This window comes from Zalophus californianus, chromosome 1 (genome assembly GCF_009762305.2).
Source record: "Zalophus californianus isolate mZalCal1 chromosome 1, mZalCal1.pri.v2, whole genome shotgun sequence".
Classification (NCBI taxonomy): domain Eukaryota; kingdom Metazoa; phylum Chordata; class Mammalia; order Carnivora; family Otariidae; genus Zalophus; species Zalophus californianus.
In genome coordinates, this window is record NC_045595.1 from 17,595,888 (window position 1) to 17,615,227 (window position 19,340).

The following is a 19,340-nucleotide window of genomic DNA, read 5'->3' on the forward strand; positions in this document are numbered from 1 at the left end:
GCTGAACTAGAGGTGGTAGTTTCGAAAGGAGCCAGAAGGAATTTCCTCAAGCTGAATCTGTAGCCCCATGGGCTGCTTCCACGGTACCTGGAGCCTTGGTCAAGAGCGGGGAGGGAGCACTTAGAAGCCTCCAGTGAAGTCAGCCACTGGGAATGTCTGCTCCTCTCCTTCCCTGCCTCTTCCTTAACGAAGATAAAGGGTAACCTCCCCACATCGCACAGGGGGGATAAACCAAACCAAAACAAAACAGGGAAAACAGAAACCTCACACAAGGTAGGAAAAAGTCAAATAATTTCTCCAGGATAGACAGATTTACTTAAATTGCCTGAAAAGACTTTAGTAAGCTAAATATAGCACAGTCTCACCCAATCATGGCACGATCTTTATTGCATTCCCCATTGCATGCTAGGGAATAGAAATTTCACATGACTTGTTGGATTCCAAAATCCGAATAAGGTGCAAATTGGCAAGCCTCAGCTACAGTTGGTAAAAGAGAGGACAGTTTTCTTGCCCATTGCCCAAATCCAGCTTCAGAGCCATCCTGGGTCTTGCTCGCCCTTCCTGTCTGCCAGCTTAGCCCCAACCCCTGCCCTGTCTGCATCCAGATGCTGCTCTTGTCATCCAAGGAGCACAGCGGAGCTCAGACCCATCAATACCTCCCTCACCCTGGGAGTGTTCCTGGTTGATGTTCCAGATCCAAAGTCCCAGGGATGCAGACAGGGAAGGGCCTTGGGAGGGTTGGGTGAGTGGGGGAGGTGGCCGGAGTGGCCTTGGTTATCCTTGTCGGGATAGGGTGAAGGAGGCTCCTGGGTAAGGCTGTCTCAGTCCAGAGCTGTGGGCACACTTTCTCCCGTAGACACGCTTAATCCATCCAGTCCCTAAGTTACATTATTACATTCCTTCTTGGGATAATAATTCCGTAGTATTTCCACAATAATGACGGTATAACGTCTGTAATTACAACCTGATTTTGAATCTGATCTCTTTACCTAATATATATTCACATCAGAACACAAGAATATACTGAGTTTTTTTGTTTGAACCAGCCTAGTTTGAAATACTCAGCTTTATCTACAAAGGAAAGCCCAATTAAACTGCCTGAGGAGATGTGATCTTTTAAGCCTCCTTCCTGTATCTGAGAGGCAGTGTGTTGAGTGGACAGAGGACCCCTCATTTACATTTCGATGATGGGGAAACTAGGACTTCAAAGTGAGGAAGTGGTGGGTTTTGGATTTGCCATCAGTTCTTTTGGATTGTAAATTCAGTGTCTTCAACAGCCATATTATATTGCTTAATATGAGATAATCTGAGAGGATCAAAGGTCACTAAAAAACATGGAGAGCATAAGGGAAAAATAAGTCCTTCACACTCCCTCCCCAACTTGTCTGGCTGCTCCGGGATCCAAGACCTGCAGGACCCTCTCCATCCCGCAGCAGGGTGCGGGTGCCTGCCGCCTCCCTCCTGAGGGCGGGTCAGAGCCTCCTCACAGCCGGGAGAATGGGGGTCACGGCCCTGAGCATGTGGAGGTCATGGTCCTGATGAGGTGGGTCAGGGCTCTGGTCACCTGTGGTCATGGCCCTGAGAAAGTGGCATTAAAATCTCTCCCATCCTATTGATTGATTGATTGATTGAGATAGAAGTTTATTGAATATGCTGCAAGGGAGCGGTGGGCAGGACAGCAGAGGAGAGACTGCTAAAATCTCTCCCACCCCTAATATATCATAAAACCATTCCGACTGTGGTCAGAGCCATGATTTCCCTTCGCCTTCTCCTTCCCCCTTTCCCTTCCATAGTTTTTTAACAGGAAGAATGGAAATCACTTCGCCACCCCCACAAATTATTCCATCCATCTAACTCAGTGACTTATCTACACCTAATTTATAAAAGATGGCTAATGACATGCCACCTTGTCATACCCTGCAGGAGGGGTAACAACCCCACCTGAAGTTGGGTTTCCACATGAGGACATGGGGTCCCGGCCACAAAGACCTACGGTCCAGACCCCAGTGAAGTTGGGTCCTGGTTTGGAGAATAGGCCCTGAGCACTATAGGGGTGACTGCTCTGAGCAAGGCGGTGGTCACAGCCCCCGAGGACATGGGGTCAAGGCTCTGATCAAGTCGGGTCAGGGGCCTTAGCACAGGGGCTGCATGCCCTGATAACGTGCGTCATGGCCCCAGCATGTGGGGGTCACAGTCACGGTTAGTGGGGTCACAGTTCCCATCACTTGGGGCCAATGGCTCTGATCGTGTGACGTCATGGTCCTGATTACATGAGGTCATGGCACTGTTCACACGCGGTGACGGCTCCCAGCACCTAGGATCACATCTAAGAACTGGAGGGGGTTTACTGCCAGAGGAGCGTTCTGCTTCTGAACTACACTTCCCGGCAGGCTGCTCGCCGCACAGTGACGCACTTCCTTTAGAATCCCCTCCGCCGTCTAACGCCACTGGCGGCCCGGGGGATCTCTGCGCGGTTCTCCTTCGACTTGCCTCTGCCACTGTCACCGCTGCCGTCCCCGCCTCGCCTCCCTGTCAGCCCAGGCGCGGGCTCTGCTCCGGGTTCGGCGGCTCACGGTGAGGCGGCCGGCCAGGTGGCCTTCGGCCTGGCGAAGGGACAGGGAGACAGGAGGTGACCGCCTGCTTTCTCCCGCACTCGGACCTCAGGCGCCGAGCCCCAGCTCTCCTGGTGTCCGCGGTATCCGAGGCCGCGGCTGGCCCTCAGGGTGTGCGGCGGTTGAGGCTGGGCGCTCCTGTACACTGTCCATGGTGCTAACGGCCGCCGGCCGGAATCTCCGGCCCCCCTCCCTCCGGGGGACCGTCAGCACTCTCTGCTCTCACAGCCATTGGCCGCAAGTGACTGTGGACCACCTGTTGTGGCGAGTGCTACTGAGGAACCACATTTTAAAATTTACTTTTAATTAATTTGTAACTAAATACTGAAGAAGTCTAAAATATTTCCCCATCAAACACAAATTTATTTATTTAATTAAAAAACTTTAATTCCAGTATAGTTAACAGACAATATAATATTAGTTTCAGGTGTACAGTATAGTGATTCAACATTTCCATACATCACCCAGTCCTCGTCATGACAACTGCCTTCCTTAATCCCCATCACCTATTTCACCCACCCCCCTACCCACCTCCCCTCTGGTAACCATCAGTTTATTCTCTATAGTTGAGTCTGTTTCTTGGTTTGTCTCTATCTATTTTTCTCCCCTTTGCTTGTTTTGTTTCCTAAATTTCACATATGAGTGAAATCATATGGTATTTGTCTTTCTCTGACTGACATATTTTGCTTAGCATTATACTCTCTAGCTCTGTCCATGTCAGTGCAAATGGCAAGATTTCATTCTTTTTTATGGCTGAGTAATATTCCATTATATATAAATACCCCATCTTCTTTATCCATTCATCTATTGATGGACATCTGGGCTACTTCCATAATTTGGCTATTGTAAAAATGCTGCTCTAAACATGGGGTGCATGTATCCCTTTGAATTAGTGTTTTTGTATTTTGGGGGTCAATATCTAGTAGCGTGATTACTGGATCATAGAGTAGTCCTATTTTTAACTTTTTGAAGAACCTCCATACTGTTTTCCGCACTGCCTGCACCAGTCTGCATTCCCACCAAGAGTGCACAAGGGTTCCTATTTTTCTGCCACCTCGCCAACACTTGTTGTTTTTTGTGTTTTTGATTTTAGCCATTCTGACAGGTATGAGGTAATACCTCATTGTAGTTTTGATTTACATTCCCTGATGATGAGTGATGTTGAGCATCTCTTCATGTGTCTGTTGGCCATCTGGATGTCTTTTTTGGAGAAATGTCTGTTTGTGTCTTCTGCCCCACAAGTTTATTTATTTATTTATTTTTTTGGTGAAGACTACATTTTCCTTTAACCTTTGAAAATTTAAGGTCATTATTGAGATATGCTCTGTCAAGTATGCACCTGATTCAGAAGAGATGTTTGGAAGAAAAGAATATAAACTACCAATAACCTTTCAATATTGCTTATGTGTTGAAATGATAGTATTTTATTTTTAAAAGAGTTTTTTTTATTTTAAAAAGATTTTATTTATTTGAGAGAGAGAGAGCACACGCAGGGGGAAGGGCAGAGGGAGAGGGAGAAACAGACTCCCCACTGAGCAGAGAACCTGACTTGGGGCTTGATCCCAGGACCCTGAGATCATGACCTGAGCTGAAGGCAGATGCTTAGCCAACTGAGCCACCCAGGCACCCCTAAAGATTTTTTTAAATTTATTTTTTGAGAGAGAGAGAGAGGGCGCACACACAAGTGAGCAGGGAGGAGGGGCAGAGAGAAGGAGAGGTTTTTTTTTTTTTTAAGATTTTATTTTTTATTCATGAGAGACAGCGAGAGAGAGAGAGAGAGAGAGAGAGGCAGAGGGAGAAGCAGGCTCCCAAGGAGCAGGGAGCCTGATGCGGGACTCGATCCCAGGACCTTGGGATCATGACCTGAGCCGAAGGCAGACGCCTAACCATCTGAGCCACCCAGGCGCCCGAGAGTTTTTTTTTTTTTAAGATTTTATTTATTTGAAAGAGAGAGAGAGCATGAGCAGGGGGGAGGGGTAGATGGAGAGGGAGAAGCAGACCCCCTGCTGAGCAGGGAGTTGGACATGGGACTTGATCCCAGGACTCTGGGATCATACCTGAGCCAAAAATGCAGACACTTAACCAGCTGAGCCATCCAGGCATCCCTGAATTTGCTTTCAACTGGCCAATCTAATTTGGTCTTGTTTTTATCTTGTTTCATCTGATCTTATTCTCTATGCTCACATATTTTGTTGATTCTGAGGACTATGTTAAAATTGCCTTAAAATAACCTGATTCAGATTAATCTTTACACTGAAACTTTGGATCCTATTGGATCGATTTTAGGCTTTGAAATGTTTTGCCACTCTTGATTCATCCTTTCCTTCCTCTCCATATTTTTTTCTCTTATTGCTGAATTTTTTAAAACAAATCCCATATAAAGTGACATACCACTCCTAAGTAAATCACAGTGCAACTCTACTAAATAAGGACATTTTGCTTTACATAACCACAGTATCATTATCATATCTCACAAAATTGTCAGTAGTGCTTCCATATCATCTAACACTTAGTCCATGTTCGGATTTACCTGAACATCTCAAAAAAGTCTTTTTGCAAACTTGAATCAGGATCCGGACAAGATCCATGTATTCCATTTTTTTAATGTCTCTTCAATCTGTATCATTCTTCCCTCTCCTGATTTTTCCCCATGGGCCATGAATCTGTTTGTAATGCTCTGAATCTAGAATATAAATCTGTTTTAGATAATATTGTAAGGTAATTTTTGCATAGATCGTAAATCGAGGAAAATACTTTCAAACTTTACCAAGAGGTGTTCACCAATATGAAAAAAAAAATCACATCACCAGTGGCAGTGCTGGGTAGTGTTTGAGTCATCACCTCTACAGCACACGTGTGTCTGTCACCAAAAAAATAGACACATGTCTGTCATCAAAAGGTACATCCACGTCTGTCTGCATGTGTAACTTCACGTCCACGATGATCTGCCTATAGCTGTGAGCATCTGATTGCTTTGTTATGTCTCTTAATGTCGTCCTGACAAGAAATTCATATTGAAATGCATAATATTTTATTGTAAATTCCTTTTTGATATTTTGGATAGGGTATTACCTTATCTTAAAAATATTCTTTGTATGGGCACAACTTATTAAATTGAAATTTCATTTCAGGACAGTAAATGAGATGTTAGAAAACAGATGATAAAAGGAAGCTTTGGCGGTGCCTGGCTGGCTCAGTTGGAGGAGCATGTGACTCTTGATCTCAGGGTTGTGAGTTCAAGGCCCACGTTGGGTGTAGAGATTACTTAAAAATAAAATCTTTAAAAAAAGGAGGCTGGGTGCCTGGGTGGCTCAGTTGGTTAAGCGACTGCCTTCGGCTCAGGTCATGATCCTGGAGTCCCGGGATCGAGTCCCGCATCGGGCTTCCTGCTCAGCAGGGAGTCTGCTTCTCCCTCTGACCCTCTTCCCTCTCATGCTTTCTATCTCTCATTCTCTCTCTCTCTCAAATAAATAAATAAAATCTTTAAAAAAAATAAAAAAAAAAGGAGGCTTTGGTTGTGACAGTGCTAACAATCTCTTACCTGTCTTCTGCTTCACCTTTTAGTTCTTTCTTAATTAACTCTGCTCCTATCACTCATTCATTCAAAAATATCTATTAACTCTTCAATGTTAGGCCCAGTTTCAGGTTCTTGGAATATACCAGTGATATGTCTGGGAGAAAGGTGTTCCAGACATAGGAACCAGCCAATGCAAGGCTTCAGGAGGGGAGATCAGCATGGGTCCAGTGGAGCAAATGAAGGGTGGAGACCAAATGGAGTCAGAGAGGCAGCAGATCACCAGAGAATGTGGAACCTAGCAGGCCTTCTGAGGAGCTTGGCTTTTACTCAGAACATTATGGACTTTAAAAAAAAAATGTTTTAAGGGTGCCTGGGTGGCTCAGATGGTTAAGCGTCTGCCTTCGGCTCAGGTCATGATCCCAGGGTCCTCGGATCGAGTCCCGCATCAGGCTCCCTGCTCCTTGGGAGCCTGCTTCTCCCTCTGCTTCTCTCTCTCTCTCTCTCCCCCTCTGTCTCTCATGAATAAATAAATAAAATCTTAAAAAAATGTTTTAAGTGAAGAATCCTATTTATTAGAAATGTAGAATAAAGATGGAAGAGGGGCACCTGGGTGGCTCAGTTGGTTGAGCATCTGACTCCTGATTTTGGCTCAGGTCATGATCTCAGAGTCACGAGATTGACCCCCTGCCTCAGGCTGTGTGCTCAGCATGGAGTCAGCCTGAAATTTTCTCTCCCTCCTTCTCCCTGCAACTCTAAGAGAAAAAAAAAAAAGGGAAGAGAAAGAATTGGCTTTATTCACCACTCCCACCCCTTTCCTCTATTCCTGATCTCAGGGCAGAGCTCTCCAGGCTCCAGGGAATACTACCTTTTGAATGGGTGAGGGTCCTGGTAGGATTGGGTTCAGTAGCTCCTCTGGAGCAGCATGACTTAGCTACCCCCCATTTTGTCCTGAGTCAGTGCAGTTGGGCTGGGTGTTTGGAAATCACCTGATCAGGATGTCTTGGTGGCAGCTTTGCAGCCCTAGACTGCCTCCAGATTTAGTTTAGACGCCAAATTTGGTTAGCTTTTCCCCCAGAAGACTGTATCTGTGTCCAGGGCTTAATTCTCATTGGCTTCTTTTCTACAAAAACCTAGTCAAGGCAGCAAGAGTGTCATTTTTTGCTTAGAAGCTTTTTTTTTCTCCCTTTAAGGACAGATTGAGTAGGATATAAGCCTTTGTGTGCTAAGTAGTCAGTTATCTGTGGTTTGTTTAAGAGCACATCCTGAGACCTGTCTTGTCTTTTCTTAGTTTGTAACTGTGGATAAGTTACCTAGCCCCTCTAAACCTCAATTTCCCCATCTATGAAATGATAATAGCAGAATTAAATTTGATTTTCATGAAAAACATTGTACAGCAAAATGCTGGGCCATAGCAAGTGCTATGTATTATGGCAAATACTAATGGTAAAAACAACTCTTACAATCCAAATGTCAGGTCATAAAGCAAAGACCACCAAAACTTACTAAAAAAAAAATTCTGAGTTTATTTAATTGTCAGATAAAGATATAAATACCAGTAGAAAACCTTTTACTGAATAGTTCACAGAGAAATGTCAGGGATGTTTAAGGACTAGAAAGGCAGTTTTATGGCATTTGTGCTAATAAAAGTATAAAAAATTAGCATTCTGCATGGGATGGAATGAATCTGGAAAGAGTCTTCAGTTAGGGCCAATAAAGGGTCTTCTGGTCTCCCATGATTTCAAAAAGTTCATGATTTGGGGCATCTGGGTCGCTCAGTCGTTGGGCGTCTGCCTTCAGTTCCGTTCATGGTCCCAGGGTCCTGGGATTGAGCCCAACATTGGGCTCCTTGCTCAGTGGAAGGCCTGCTTCTCCCTCTCCCACTCCCCCTGCTTCTGTTCCTGCTCTCACTATCTCTCTCTCTGTCAAATAAATAAATAAAATCTTAAAAAAAGTTCATGGTTTATCATCTTTAGATGGTTAGAAACAATTGCGATCCAGTTTTGATTATTTCTTAGGTAAGTGCAGCCAAATGGTAAAATTTGTGCATGTGTTGATTTTTGGAAACAGAGAAGAGCATATCTTGGACTAATTCAGGAGGCCAAGAGCCAAGATCACTTAAGTCAGTTGTGCTTACCTGTCTTTTCTGTTGCTGAATCTCCACTCCCTGGAGCATGATGCATACTAGTCCTTTAACTAGTATCTCTGAATGGATAGGGAAACTCAAACGTAGATTTCACATATGCTCTTTTTTTTTTTAAGATTTTATTTATTTATTTGACAGAAAGAGACACAGCGAGAGAGGGAACACAAGCGGGGGAGTGGGAGAGGGAGAAGCAGGCTTCCCCTGGAGCAGGGAGCCTGATGTGGGGCTCGATCCCAGGATCCCGGGATCATGACCTGAGCCGAAGGCAGATGCTTAACGACTGAGCCACCCAGGCACCCCTCACATATGCTCTATAACCACTGTTCCATACTACCGTCTACGTTGGAGGACATCCAGACTGAGTGACTCTTATGTCAATTATTCTTTCTTTCCATAGGAAAAGTCACAAAGGACATTCCCATATAGGTCATAAAGATGGTTCTCTCTTGTTGGAAACAAATGGTTGTAGCTATTTGTGTCAGTGTAACTGGTTATGGCCTATAATATAATTTTAGTATAATTACAGACACTTACAGAGCTGAAGATGCCCCTGATGCTTACTTGGAGGATTCCTTGTTAGGATAATATGTACAATATTAGGTAGATAATAAGTTTTGCTGTGGGTTTTTTGGGTTCAAGTAAAAGATGTAATATGTAAAAATTGAGTACAGTGCATAATCTGAATCTAATCATGGGAAAACATTAGGAATGCTCTCTCTATATTCTAGACCATGAGGAATGTTCTCTAAAAATAGGGGAAGGAAACTAAAGAAATGTGATAACTAATTATAATACCTAATCCTAGACCGGATCCTGTACTGCAGGGAAAGTGCTATAAAAGGATATTATTGGCTCAACTGACAAGATTGGAATATATATGGAAGTTAGATACAGGTATGATATAGATGTCAAATCTACTGAAGTTAATAACTGTATTGTAGTTATGAAAGAGAATACCCCACTTTTATGAGATACACATCCAAGTATTTAGGATTAAAGGACCATGATGTATGCAGTATACTCTCAAATGGTTCAGAGAATAAATACACATACATAAACCTATACACACATACACACAAATATAACATACACATGTTAACAATAGGTAATTTGGGTAGAGGGTGCCCAGATGTTCTTTGTATTGTTCTTAATCTTGCAACTCTTCTGTACATTTGAAACTATTTCCATATAAAAAGTTTAAAGACGTTGAATGGAAATGTGGGTCCTGTGAAGTTCATCTTGGGGAGACAGACATGAATCATTGTGAATGATTAATGGATTAGATCTTAACCGTAAGACAAGGAAGAAGAGCCCAGTGAGCCTTTCCTAGGACTACTCTGACTCCGAACTTCATTTCTTCCTTTCTTCAGCAGAATCAAAACCGGAAGTTCATCCCTGGCCCTCCTGCCTTCTGGCCTTTGGCAAGCAGCAATTTCTCAGTCCAAGTTAACTACTCAGTCATCCTATATTCCAGATTTACATTCAGTAAGTCCACTCCAACCAGGAGATTCTTGCCGAGAGGATCAGCAGTGGCAATGGCAACGGCAACGGCAACGGCAACAGCGTTCTGATAAAAACCACCGGGAGGCCAAAGCAGAAGATCGAGGAAGAGGAGGTTCTTAACCCTTGTCTGGGAGTACAAATGAGAGGGGGACTTCCAAGGTTTTCCCTAGCTCACCCCAGGGACCATCAGTAAGCTCCCAGGCAGGCAACTGAGTATTGAAGGTAAAACTCAGTCTAGCCCATAGGACGAGCTCTGGGGTGTGCACACGGTTCCTGAGAGGGTAGAAACCTCAGGATTTGGAGCAGTTGAGTTTGCAGAGCGTGGACTAGATTTCAGCCAGAAGACAAACCTATTCAGACACAAGGCAGTCACAGGGGAAACATGTGTGTGGGGAGTGTGGGCGAGGCTTCGGCAGGAAGTCACATCTCATCAGACATGAGAGGACACACACAGGGGAAAAGCCGCATGTGTGTGGGGAGTGTGGGCAAGCTTTTAGCCACAAGACAGTCCTCAGCACACACCGGAGGACACACATGGGAGAGAGGCCTTACAAGTGCATGGTGTGTGGGTGAGACTTTAGCCCCAAGTCTACTCTCAGCACACATCAGAGGACACATTCAGGGGAAAAGCCTTATGTGTGCAGGGAATATGGGTGAGGCTTTAGCTATAAGTCAGCCCTCATGAGACACTGGAGGACACACTCAGGAAAAAGGCTTAGGTGTGTGGAGAGCGAGAGTGTGTGTTTAGCAACAAGTCATCCGTCAGCCACACCAGAGGATGCACTCAGGGGAGAAGCCTTGAATTGTAAGGTAATGTGGACAAGGCTTTAGCTGGACATCACTCCTCATCACAGAGCAAAGGACATACTCAGGGAGAAGCCTGTGTACAGGGAGTGCAAAGTGTTAGCTGGAGGTGACCTCTTAAGAAACACCGAGAGTCACATCTGTCCTCCATACATGACCAACCCCGTGCCAGCTCGGAGAGGGCTTCAGGAACAGTCTTCTGACCCCTGACCCCTTCTGTGAGTGTGAAGGTGGTAGAGGTCTAGCTTCTGCGAACAGAGATACCAGGTGATGCTCCCCTTGGAGAAGCGGACTTCACACCTCATCGACTACTTCTTGCTTCCTTCTGCAAGTCCATTAACTTCCACTGACTTCTATGACACTCTCCTGTTCCCTTTTTTTCTATGTCCCTAACCTTTGCTGCATCCTCTTCTACCCCTCCCTTTAGGGATTGCTCAGGGTTCAGTCTCTAGCCTGTAATCTGAGGGACTCCTCAGCCATGTCTTCCTGCTACCCCTCCAATCCCAAACCCAGGTCCCTTTAACCACACCCCAAAGTTCTTCGGTCTCGGGACTTAGATCTCGTAACCATGCTGCTTTGGTCCTCCCCTGGCAGGTGTAAGATCACTAGCAATGCCCACCATCAGCCTGACAATACCAGGTTTTGGGGCTTTTAAGCACGGCCCCTCTAAAGCGCCCCTACTCTCTGGGTCCAGTCTTTTAGCCACAGGCTCATATCTGTCCTCACTATGTTGCTAAAGCTCTTTGAACCGGAGCCACTCTTGCCTATGTTACCTCCCCAGGGCCCAAATGACCCTTCCTGACCCACATGATGGAAAGAAAAAATGTTCGTTTTCTATTAAAATCCACACAGACATCGTAGAGACACCGCACGTGCCTGTGAGACCACTGTCAGATTCAGGAATCACAGGAAGAGATGCAGAGGGGACCGATGTCCAGGCCAGGGCAGATAGCTTCGGGTTCCTTTCGGTCAGGAATCAGTCCCTCCTGTGTCTTCCTCTTTTTTTATTTTTTCTTTTAAAATTTATTTATTTATTTGAGAGAGAGAGACAAAGAAAGAGAGCAGGGGAGGAGCAGATGGAGAAGGACAAGCAGACTCCATGCTGAGCACAGAGCCCAATGCAGGGCCGCATTCCAGGACCCTGACGCCTGAGCTGAAATCAAGAGCCAGACGCTCAACGGACCAAGCCACCCAGGTGCTCCTAGCTGAAGTTTTGCTGTAGGGGCAAATGGCTCATTTCTGATGGATGATAAGAGACTTAAAAGGCTGCAGGGCCTGAAATAAAACTGAGACCAGGACAGCTCCTGTGTTCCTACTGGCATTGTCCTTCAACCTCACCCCAAAGTTCTCTGGCTCTGCCCCTTTTGAAGCAATTTTCCTTAGCCCTACAAACGCTTCACCCCCTTTTTTTCTCAGCTTTGTCCCTCAGTATAGACTTCTTCCTTCCTGCCCCAAATTTTCTTTTCTTTTCTTCTCTTAAGATTTTATTTATTCATTTGAGAGAGAGAGAGAAAGCGAGCACAAGCCAGGGGAAGGAGCAGAGGGAGAGGGACAAGCAGACTCCACGCTGAGTGCAGAACCCAACGCAGGACTCAATCCCAGGACCCTGAGATCATGACCTGAGCCGAAACCAAGAGTCAGACGCTTAACTGACTGAGCCACCCAGGCGTCCCAAATTTTCTTTTAATGTTGAAGTACCTGCAGGCTGGGACTGTGGGGAAGAGTGCTTTTTGGGGGTGGGGGTGGGGCAGAGAGGGCGCTAGAGGGGCTACTCACTGTTTCTGCCCCTATCCCAACTTCTGCGGGGATGAGATAGAAGCTTCAAAGTTCAGCTCTAGTTGCTGTAACTGATTCCCTACCCTCTGCCTCCCCGAGTAATGGAGGTACCCTCATTACCCCACCCCACTTTTGCACAGTTTTAACATCTTAAGAGGTCTGTGTTTTGAGGCCACTTTCCCATGAGGCTTTGTGGGAGTGCTCTATTGACTCAGTCCAGGGGTCCTGGTTTTCTGCAGCTGTTTCCATCATCATTCCCACATCCCTTGTCTCTGCTCCTACTTTCCACACTTGAGAGGGCCCTTCATACCCTGTCTCTTTCTAGGTCTTGCGGTGAGAGATGGGAATTAAAGTCCCCATATGTGGCTCCTGTAGTTCAGATGCTGGGCCCTAGGGCGAGCCTCTCTCCAGGGAGTGAGAGAGAAGGGTGGAATGAGGCTCAGGCATATATGAGTCTTAAAGGGATCATGGGCTCTCAGAACCTTAGAATCCAGGACAGGTGAATCCTGGATGCTCTTGGAGAACTGGGATAAATGTGGACTCAGTTTAGGCATCCACGCTGCTCATCTGGGGAAGTGAATCTCACTCTTCACCCTGCCCTTGGATGGTTCAAGGGCCCAGGCTCCCTAGGCCCATATGTGACCAAGAAGAATAAGCCTGAGGGAGAATTTGTTGGATAATGAATGCATGGGAGGGAATTCTTGGGTAGATGAATGTTTGAATTTAGAGATTACAATTCCATGGGAGAGGATTGTGTGCAGTGGGAGGAGGCTGACAGGTGAAAAAATTTTTTGAATGTTGTATAGCTACTGTGAAGAGGAAATTGTCTTTGAAATGTCCAAATTTTGCTGGATTTCTATGTTACCACCTGTTTTCAAGCTGAATCTGTGCTAAAGATATTTTTTATTAATCTGGAATATTTTTATTAATCTAGTATATTTTTATTAATCTGGTGTATTTTAGTCATAAGTGTTTCATTTGATTTTAAGTAAAGTTGCGGAAATAGAAAATGAATTTACTTGATTTCAGGTTAAAACAAATACATGTAGCCATCTTCTGTAAATAATCATTTTTAAACCTTGGAAGTTATTTTCTTACAGAAAATAATGGTCATATGGAGCCAGATCTGTGTCTGCACAACATGTAGTATCTATTATGATTTCTTTTCACTGTCAAACTTCTCTTTGGCAGTTCTTAAAGCCCAGGGTGCCTAGGTGGCTCAATCGGTTAAGCATCTGCGTTCAGCTCAGGTCATGATCCCAGGGTCCTGGGATCGAGCCCTGAATCAGGCTCCCTGCTCAGCGGGGAGCCTGTTTCTCCCTCTCCCTCTGCCCCACCCCTCATGCGCTCTCTCTCTCTCTCTCCCTCAAATAAACAAATAAAACCTTAAAAAAAAGTTTGAACCAGTTCTTGAAGCCCAGTTCTCAATCCAGTGCTCTTTCCTTTCTGTCCCATGGATTATCTATAGTCCATTCTTTTTTTATTGCTGAGTAATATTCCATTGTGTGAATAAGTCATAATTTAACCATTTACCTGTTGATGGACATTTGGATTGTTTCCAATTTGGGCTGTATTATGAACATTCATGTACCATTCTTTGTATGGGCAAATGCTTTCAGATACCTTGGGTAAAAACATAGGAGTGGAATGATTGTGTCATATAATGGGTGTATGCTTGACTTTTTACTATAAAACTACCAAACTTTTCCAAAGTGGTTGTCCCATTTTTTTATACTCACCAGCAGTGTATGAGAGTTTCAGTTTTCTCCACGTTCTTACCAACATTTGCTATGGATAATATTTTTAATTTTAGAGATTCTAATAAGTGTATAGTGGTATCTCATCTTGGTCTTATTTTACATTTCCCTAATGGGTAATAATGTTTAACATCTTTTCATTTTGCCCATATTCTTTATTGGGTGTTTGCTTTCCTATTATTGAGTCTTGAGAGTGCTTTATGTTTTTGATTCAAGCCTTTTATCAGATATGTAATTTGCTGTCAAATTAATGGAAGACATAAAGGTAAGAGCTAAAATTATAAAACTCAGAGGAAAACATAGGCACAAACCTTTGAGATCTTGGGGTAGGCAGTGAAATCTTAGATCTCCAAAAGCACAACAAATGAGAGGAAAAAATGATAAAATGGATTTAATTAAAATTTAAAACTATTGTGCTTCAAGAGACACCATTAAGAAAGTGAAAGTAAAAGATGACTTTTTTGGTATGTATTTATTCACTTTTTAAAAAATATTTTATTTATTTATTTGTCAGAGAAAGAGAGCACAAGCAGGGGGAGTGGCAGGCAGAGGGAGAAACAGGCTCCCCTCTGAGCAAGGAGCCCAATGCAGGACTTGATCCCAGGACCCTGGGATCATGACCTGAGCTGAAGACAGACACTTAACCAACTGAGCCACCCAGGCATCCCAGTATCTTGATTGTATTTAGTCACTTTTACCTTGGAACTGTACCTTGGATCTGGACCTTTAACTTCATATGTTAGACGTGACCTTAGTCGTAGATATTGGATCAGGACCTTAGGTCTACACATGTATGTTAGGCATGCACCTTGGACCTGGATTTGTCTAGTTCCTTGGAAATGCTCATAAGCTAGATATTATAAGTGGATGTGAAACTTTTACTTAGACCTTGGAATTTGTCCTGGACTTAGACCCCTGGACCTTGGTCAATATTTAGATCTTGGGCTCCAACCTGTATTTTTCCAGAATCTTGGACCTGAGCTTATATCTGGACCTTGGTCATGGGCCTGAACTTGGATCTTGATCTGGAGCATGAGTGTTATATGGTAGGGCTGCTATAACAAAATACCACAGACTGGATCACTTAACCAACAGAAAGTTAGTGTCTTAACAGTTCTGCAAGCTAAAAGTTCAAGATAAGCTGTTGGCAGGGTTGATATCTTCTGAGGGCTGTGAAGAAGAAATCAATTTTGTACCTCTTTCCTGGATTCTGGTGTTTTTCTGGCAATCTTCAGCATTCTTTGGTTTGTAGATGAACTGCCCCAATCTCTGTCTTTATGTTCACATGGTAGTTCTCCCGTATGTGTGTCTGTGCCAAATTTCTTCTTTTTATAAGGATGCCAGTCATATTGAATTAGGGGTCCACCTACTCCTGTATGAACTTCATCTTAATTAATTCATCTGCAACAACCCTATTTCCAAAAAAGGTTACATTCTGTAGTACTGGGAGTTAGGACTTCAACATATGAATTTTTGAGGACCACAACTCAATAATCCTGTGAAGTGGTATCTTTGGGACATTGACTTGGACTCTGTATATGAACTTGGAATTTGGACTTGGAACTGGATGTTGACCTGACCAGAACATTGAACCTGACCTTAGACCTAGACCTTGACTTTTGGAAGAGTGCCTGAAACTTTGATTGGAAGAAAATCAGACCTGGATTTTGATGGACTTGGACCTTGGACCCAGTACCTGGATTTGGACATGGACCTAAATTATTTTTAAAAAGATTTTATTGATTTATTTTGAGGGAGAGAGAGAGAATGAACGAGGGGGAAGGACAGAGGGAGAGAGAAAAGCAGGCTAGCAGGATCCCCGCTGAGCAGGGAACCTGATGAGGGACTCAATCCTAGGACCCTGGGATCATGACCTGAGCCACCCAGGCACCCCTGGTTGTTGAATCTGAACTTCTAACAAAGGACTTGGACTTTATACTTGGACCATGGATCTGACCCCATGCCTAGACTTCAGATCTGGATGTGACATGACCTTGGGCCAAGTATTTAGACCTGGATGTCCATCCTGAACTTTGACCTTCTCCTGGACATTGAACCTGAAACTTAGACATACACAGGACCTGGAATTTTTACCTGACATTGGACTTGTACATTGGACCTGGATCTCAGATATGATCTTTAGATATGCACATGCACATTGGACCTGAACTTTGGACCTCGATTTTCCCAGTATCCTGCATATAACCTTTACCTGGAATTTGGACCTGAACTTGGATTTTTGACTTGGACATTGGAGCTGGACCTTGTATGTGGACATGGACTTTGAACCTAAACCTTGGAATTCAACCTCAGACCTGGATTTGTTCAGCATTTAGGAACTGACATTAGACCTGGACTTTGGTCAAGGATCTGACCTATGCTTCAGCCTTGGACCTGGGACTCAGATTTCAATCTGCATCTTGGACTTAGGACCATGATCTGGATGATGTAAATGGACTTGGACTTTGGACTTGGACCTTGAACCAGAATTTGTACATGACTTTGTACCTAATCTTTGGATCTAAATCCGGACCTGGTTTTGGATGTTGGACTTAGACTTAAGGCTTTGATTTTACCTGGAACATATACTTGACATTAGACTTGGTCATTAGACAAATACCAGGACTTGAGAGAGAGATGTGGGGGGAGGAGCAGAGGGAGAGGGATGAGCAGACTCCACGCTGATCATGGAGCCTGACACGGGGCTCAGTCCCACGACCCTGAGATCATGACCTGAGCCAAAATCAAGAGTCAGACGCTCAACTGACTGAGCCACCCAGGAGACCCTGAATCTCAAATTTTGCTTTTTCTTGGACAATAGGCCTTACCTTAAAAATAGAAATTGTGCCTACATTTGGATCTTTGACCTGAACCTGCATGTATGAACAAGATTTTGGATCTTACCAGTGAGTTTTAGCAATGAAATTGACTTTGGTCCTGGACCTCAGACATAGATGTAGTTCTTAGACTTACGCTTCAGTCCTGGATTTGGATCTCAAATGTGAAATCAGATCTTAAAGCTGAACCACATTTCTGGACCCTAACCCTATAATTCAGAATGGATTATACATGACCTTGGAACTAGAACTTGGATTTGGATCTTGGAGCAACCTGGTACTAGATAGTCAACCTGGACTTTAGACATGGATTTAATCTGGATCTTGGACTCATCTTAGACCTGGGAAGTGGACCTAGAATTAGACCTTGGACCTGGTCCTTGAACCTCAGGTTTGGATCTGATTTTGGGTCTTGACCTAAACCTGAATTTTGGAATTGGTTGAGTGTACCTCAACTTTGAACATTGGGCCTTGAATCTAGACTGTGATCCTGGACCTAGATTTGACATTAAACACTAACACTGGACCTGAGACTCAAATATGAACATAGGTGTTGGACCTAGACCATGGACCTAGACTTGGATCTAGATCTTAGATATAATCTTTGGAACTGAACACCGACCTGCTCCTGAACCTTGTAGATTTTGGGTGTGGAATTGGCCTGTAAGTTAGTCCTGATATTAAACCTGGTCCTTGGACATGGACTTGGACTTTGATATTAGAACTGTATTTTGGACTTCAGACTTGACACTGAACATTTTAAACTCGGATCTGCCCTTTGGACCTGAATGTAGGGTGTGAATCTGCATTTGATCTTGGATACTTATGTTGGACCTGGGCTTTGGAAATGGACATGGATCTTGGACCTGGACCTTGGCCTGTTATGTTGTAGACTTAATGACCTTGTTCTCAAACTCTGGACCTGGACCTTGAACCTGGAACCTCAGCCTTGGGCCTCGATCTTGGACTTGACCTTTAGATCTCAAACTGGTCCTTGGACATAGACTTTGACCTTGGACTTAAACATCAAATCAATTGTGGAACTCTGTTTGTCTGTGATATTGGACCTGTCCTCAGACTTGGTTTTTTGGAACTTACTTGAACTTCAACCTCTAACCTGAGACTTTGACATCATGTCAAGTCCTCAGACCTACACCAGGACATGACCTTGGACCTGGAATGTTGATCTGAACCAGAATCCTAGACCTAGACTGGGGGACCTGGGTCTTAGACTGGAACCTTACTTTGGAACTCAACTTGTCCTGGACATTGAACTCAGACATGGGATTGACTTGGATATTGGAGCTTACCTTTGACTTTGACTTAGATGTCTAACTTTGGTCACAGAACTTGGACTTAGGGCACTTGTTTCAGTCTCTCTTGTGGGTGTTAACCCACCACCTTAGTATTTTTCCATGGGTGATGGTAGCCTCAGACCTGGCTAGGAAATAGAGTGCTTCCCCTGGCTGCTTACTGATAGCTGGTACTCCTGATCAATTCTCCTTTGTCAGTTTGCCTGGTGTTTTGAGCTGGACTTTCTACTTAGTCCATTTAGTCATGGGAAGGAATAGGCCAGATGGGCTGTCATCTGTTTCCAGGTTAGGGTTTGGGAAATTCCTAGTCTGGATCACCTTGTTCTGTTGTGTAGGGAGACCTAAGATGCCCTGCTGCTGTGTTGTTCCTCTAGTTTGGAAGTCTCCTTCGGAGAACCTTTCAGAGTTCTCCTTGATTGTTTCTTGCATTATTTTCAGGTTTATAGTTGTACTCAGCAGGGAAGAGCAGAGATAAATGGGTCTACATCATTTTGTCTAGACTGAAAGTCACTGGTCATTGCTGTTCTAGGTTACTCTGTTGAGAGTTTTGCTATAAAGGTGAGCAGAGATATGGGACAGTGGCATGAAGGAGATGTGATGTTAAGAAAGGTTTGCTTTTATTTATTTTTATTTTTTAAAATATTAAGTAGGCTCCATGCCTAACGTGGGGCTTGAGCTCATGACCCTGAGATTATGAGTTGCATGCTGTACAGACTGAGCCAGCTGGGAGCCCTTATTTATTTTTTAATGAGAGAAACTACAGCATGTTTGTAAGATCTATCTCCTGATGATGCAGGAAGCATAGGAAATAATTACTGGAGAAATGCCTTGAATAGGTAGCAGACAATAAGCTTTCCTGCACAAAATGGGGAAGCCTTTAAATAAGAGGTTGGAAGGTTTGTCCATTGTTCATCCAAACAGGAGGGAAGCAGAGTACATGAGCACAAAGGCAGGTGGGTGCTCAGTAAGGTCTTGGAAGTCTAAGGAGTTTCTTTCCTGGCTGTTTCTGTTACCTTCCTGAAAGAGGAAGCAGGGTCAACAGCTGGACAGTGAGGAAGAAGGAAGAGGTTGTTGGAGG

The 19,340-nt window shown here is 44.2% G+C and overlaps 1 protein-coding gene across 1 annotated transcript; it reads left to right on the top strand.

Annotated features, from left to right (window-relative positions):
- Window positions 1-1,187: 1,187 nt before the first annotated feature.
- ZNF589 (zinc finger protein 589) lies at window positions 1,188-12,021 on the top strand. Its single transcript, XM_027581938.1, is given in 5 exon segments — window positions 1,188-1,209; window positions 9,646-9,737; window positions 9,740-10,028; window positions 10,031-10,154; window positions 10,156-12,021. Coding segments are annotated over 5 exon segments (720 nt in total). The 3' UTR covers window positions 10,349-12,021.
- Window positions 12,022-19,340: the final 7,319 nt, after the last annotated feature.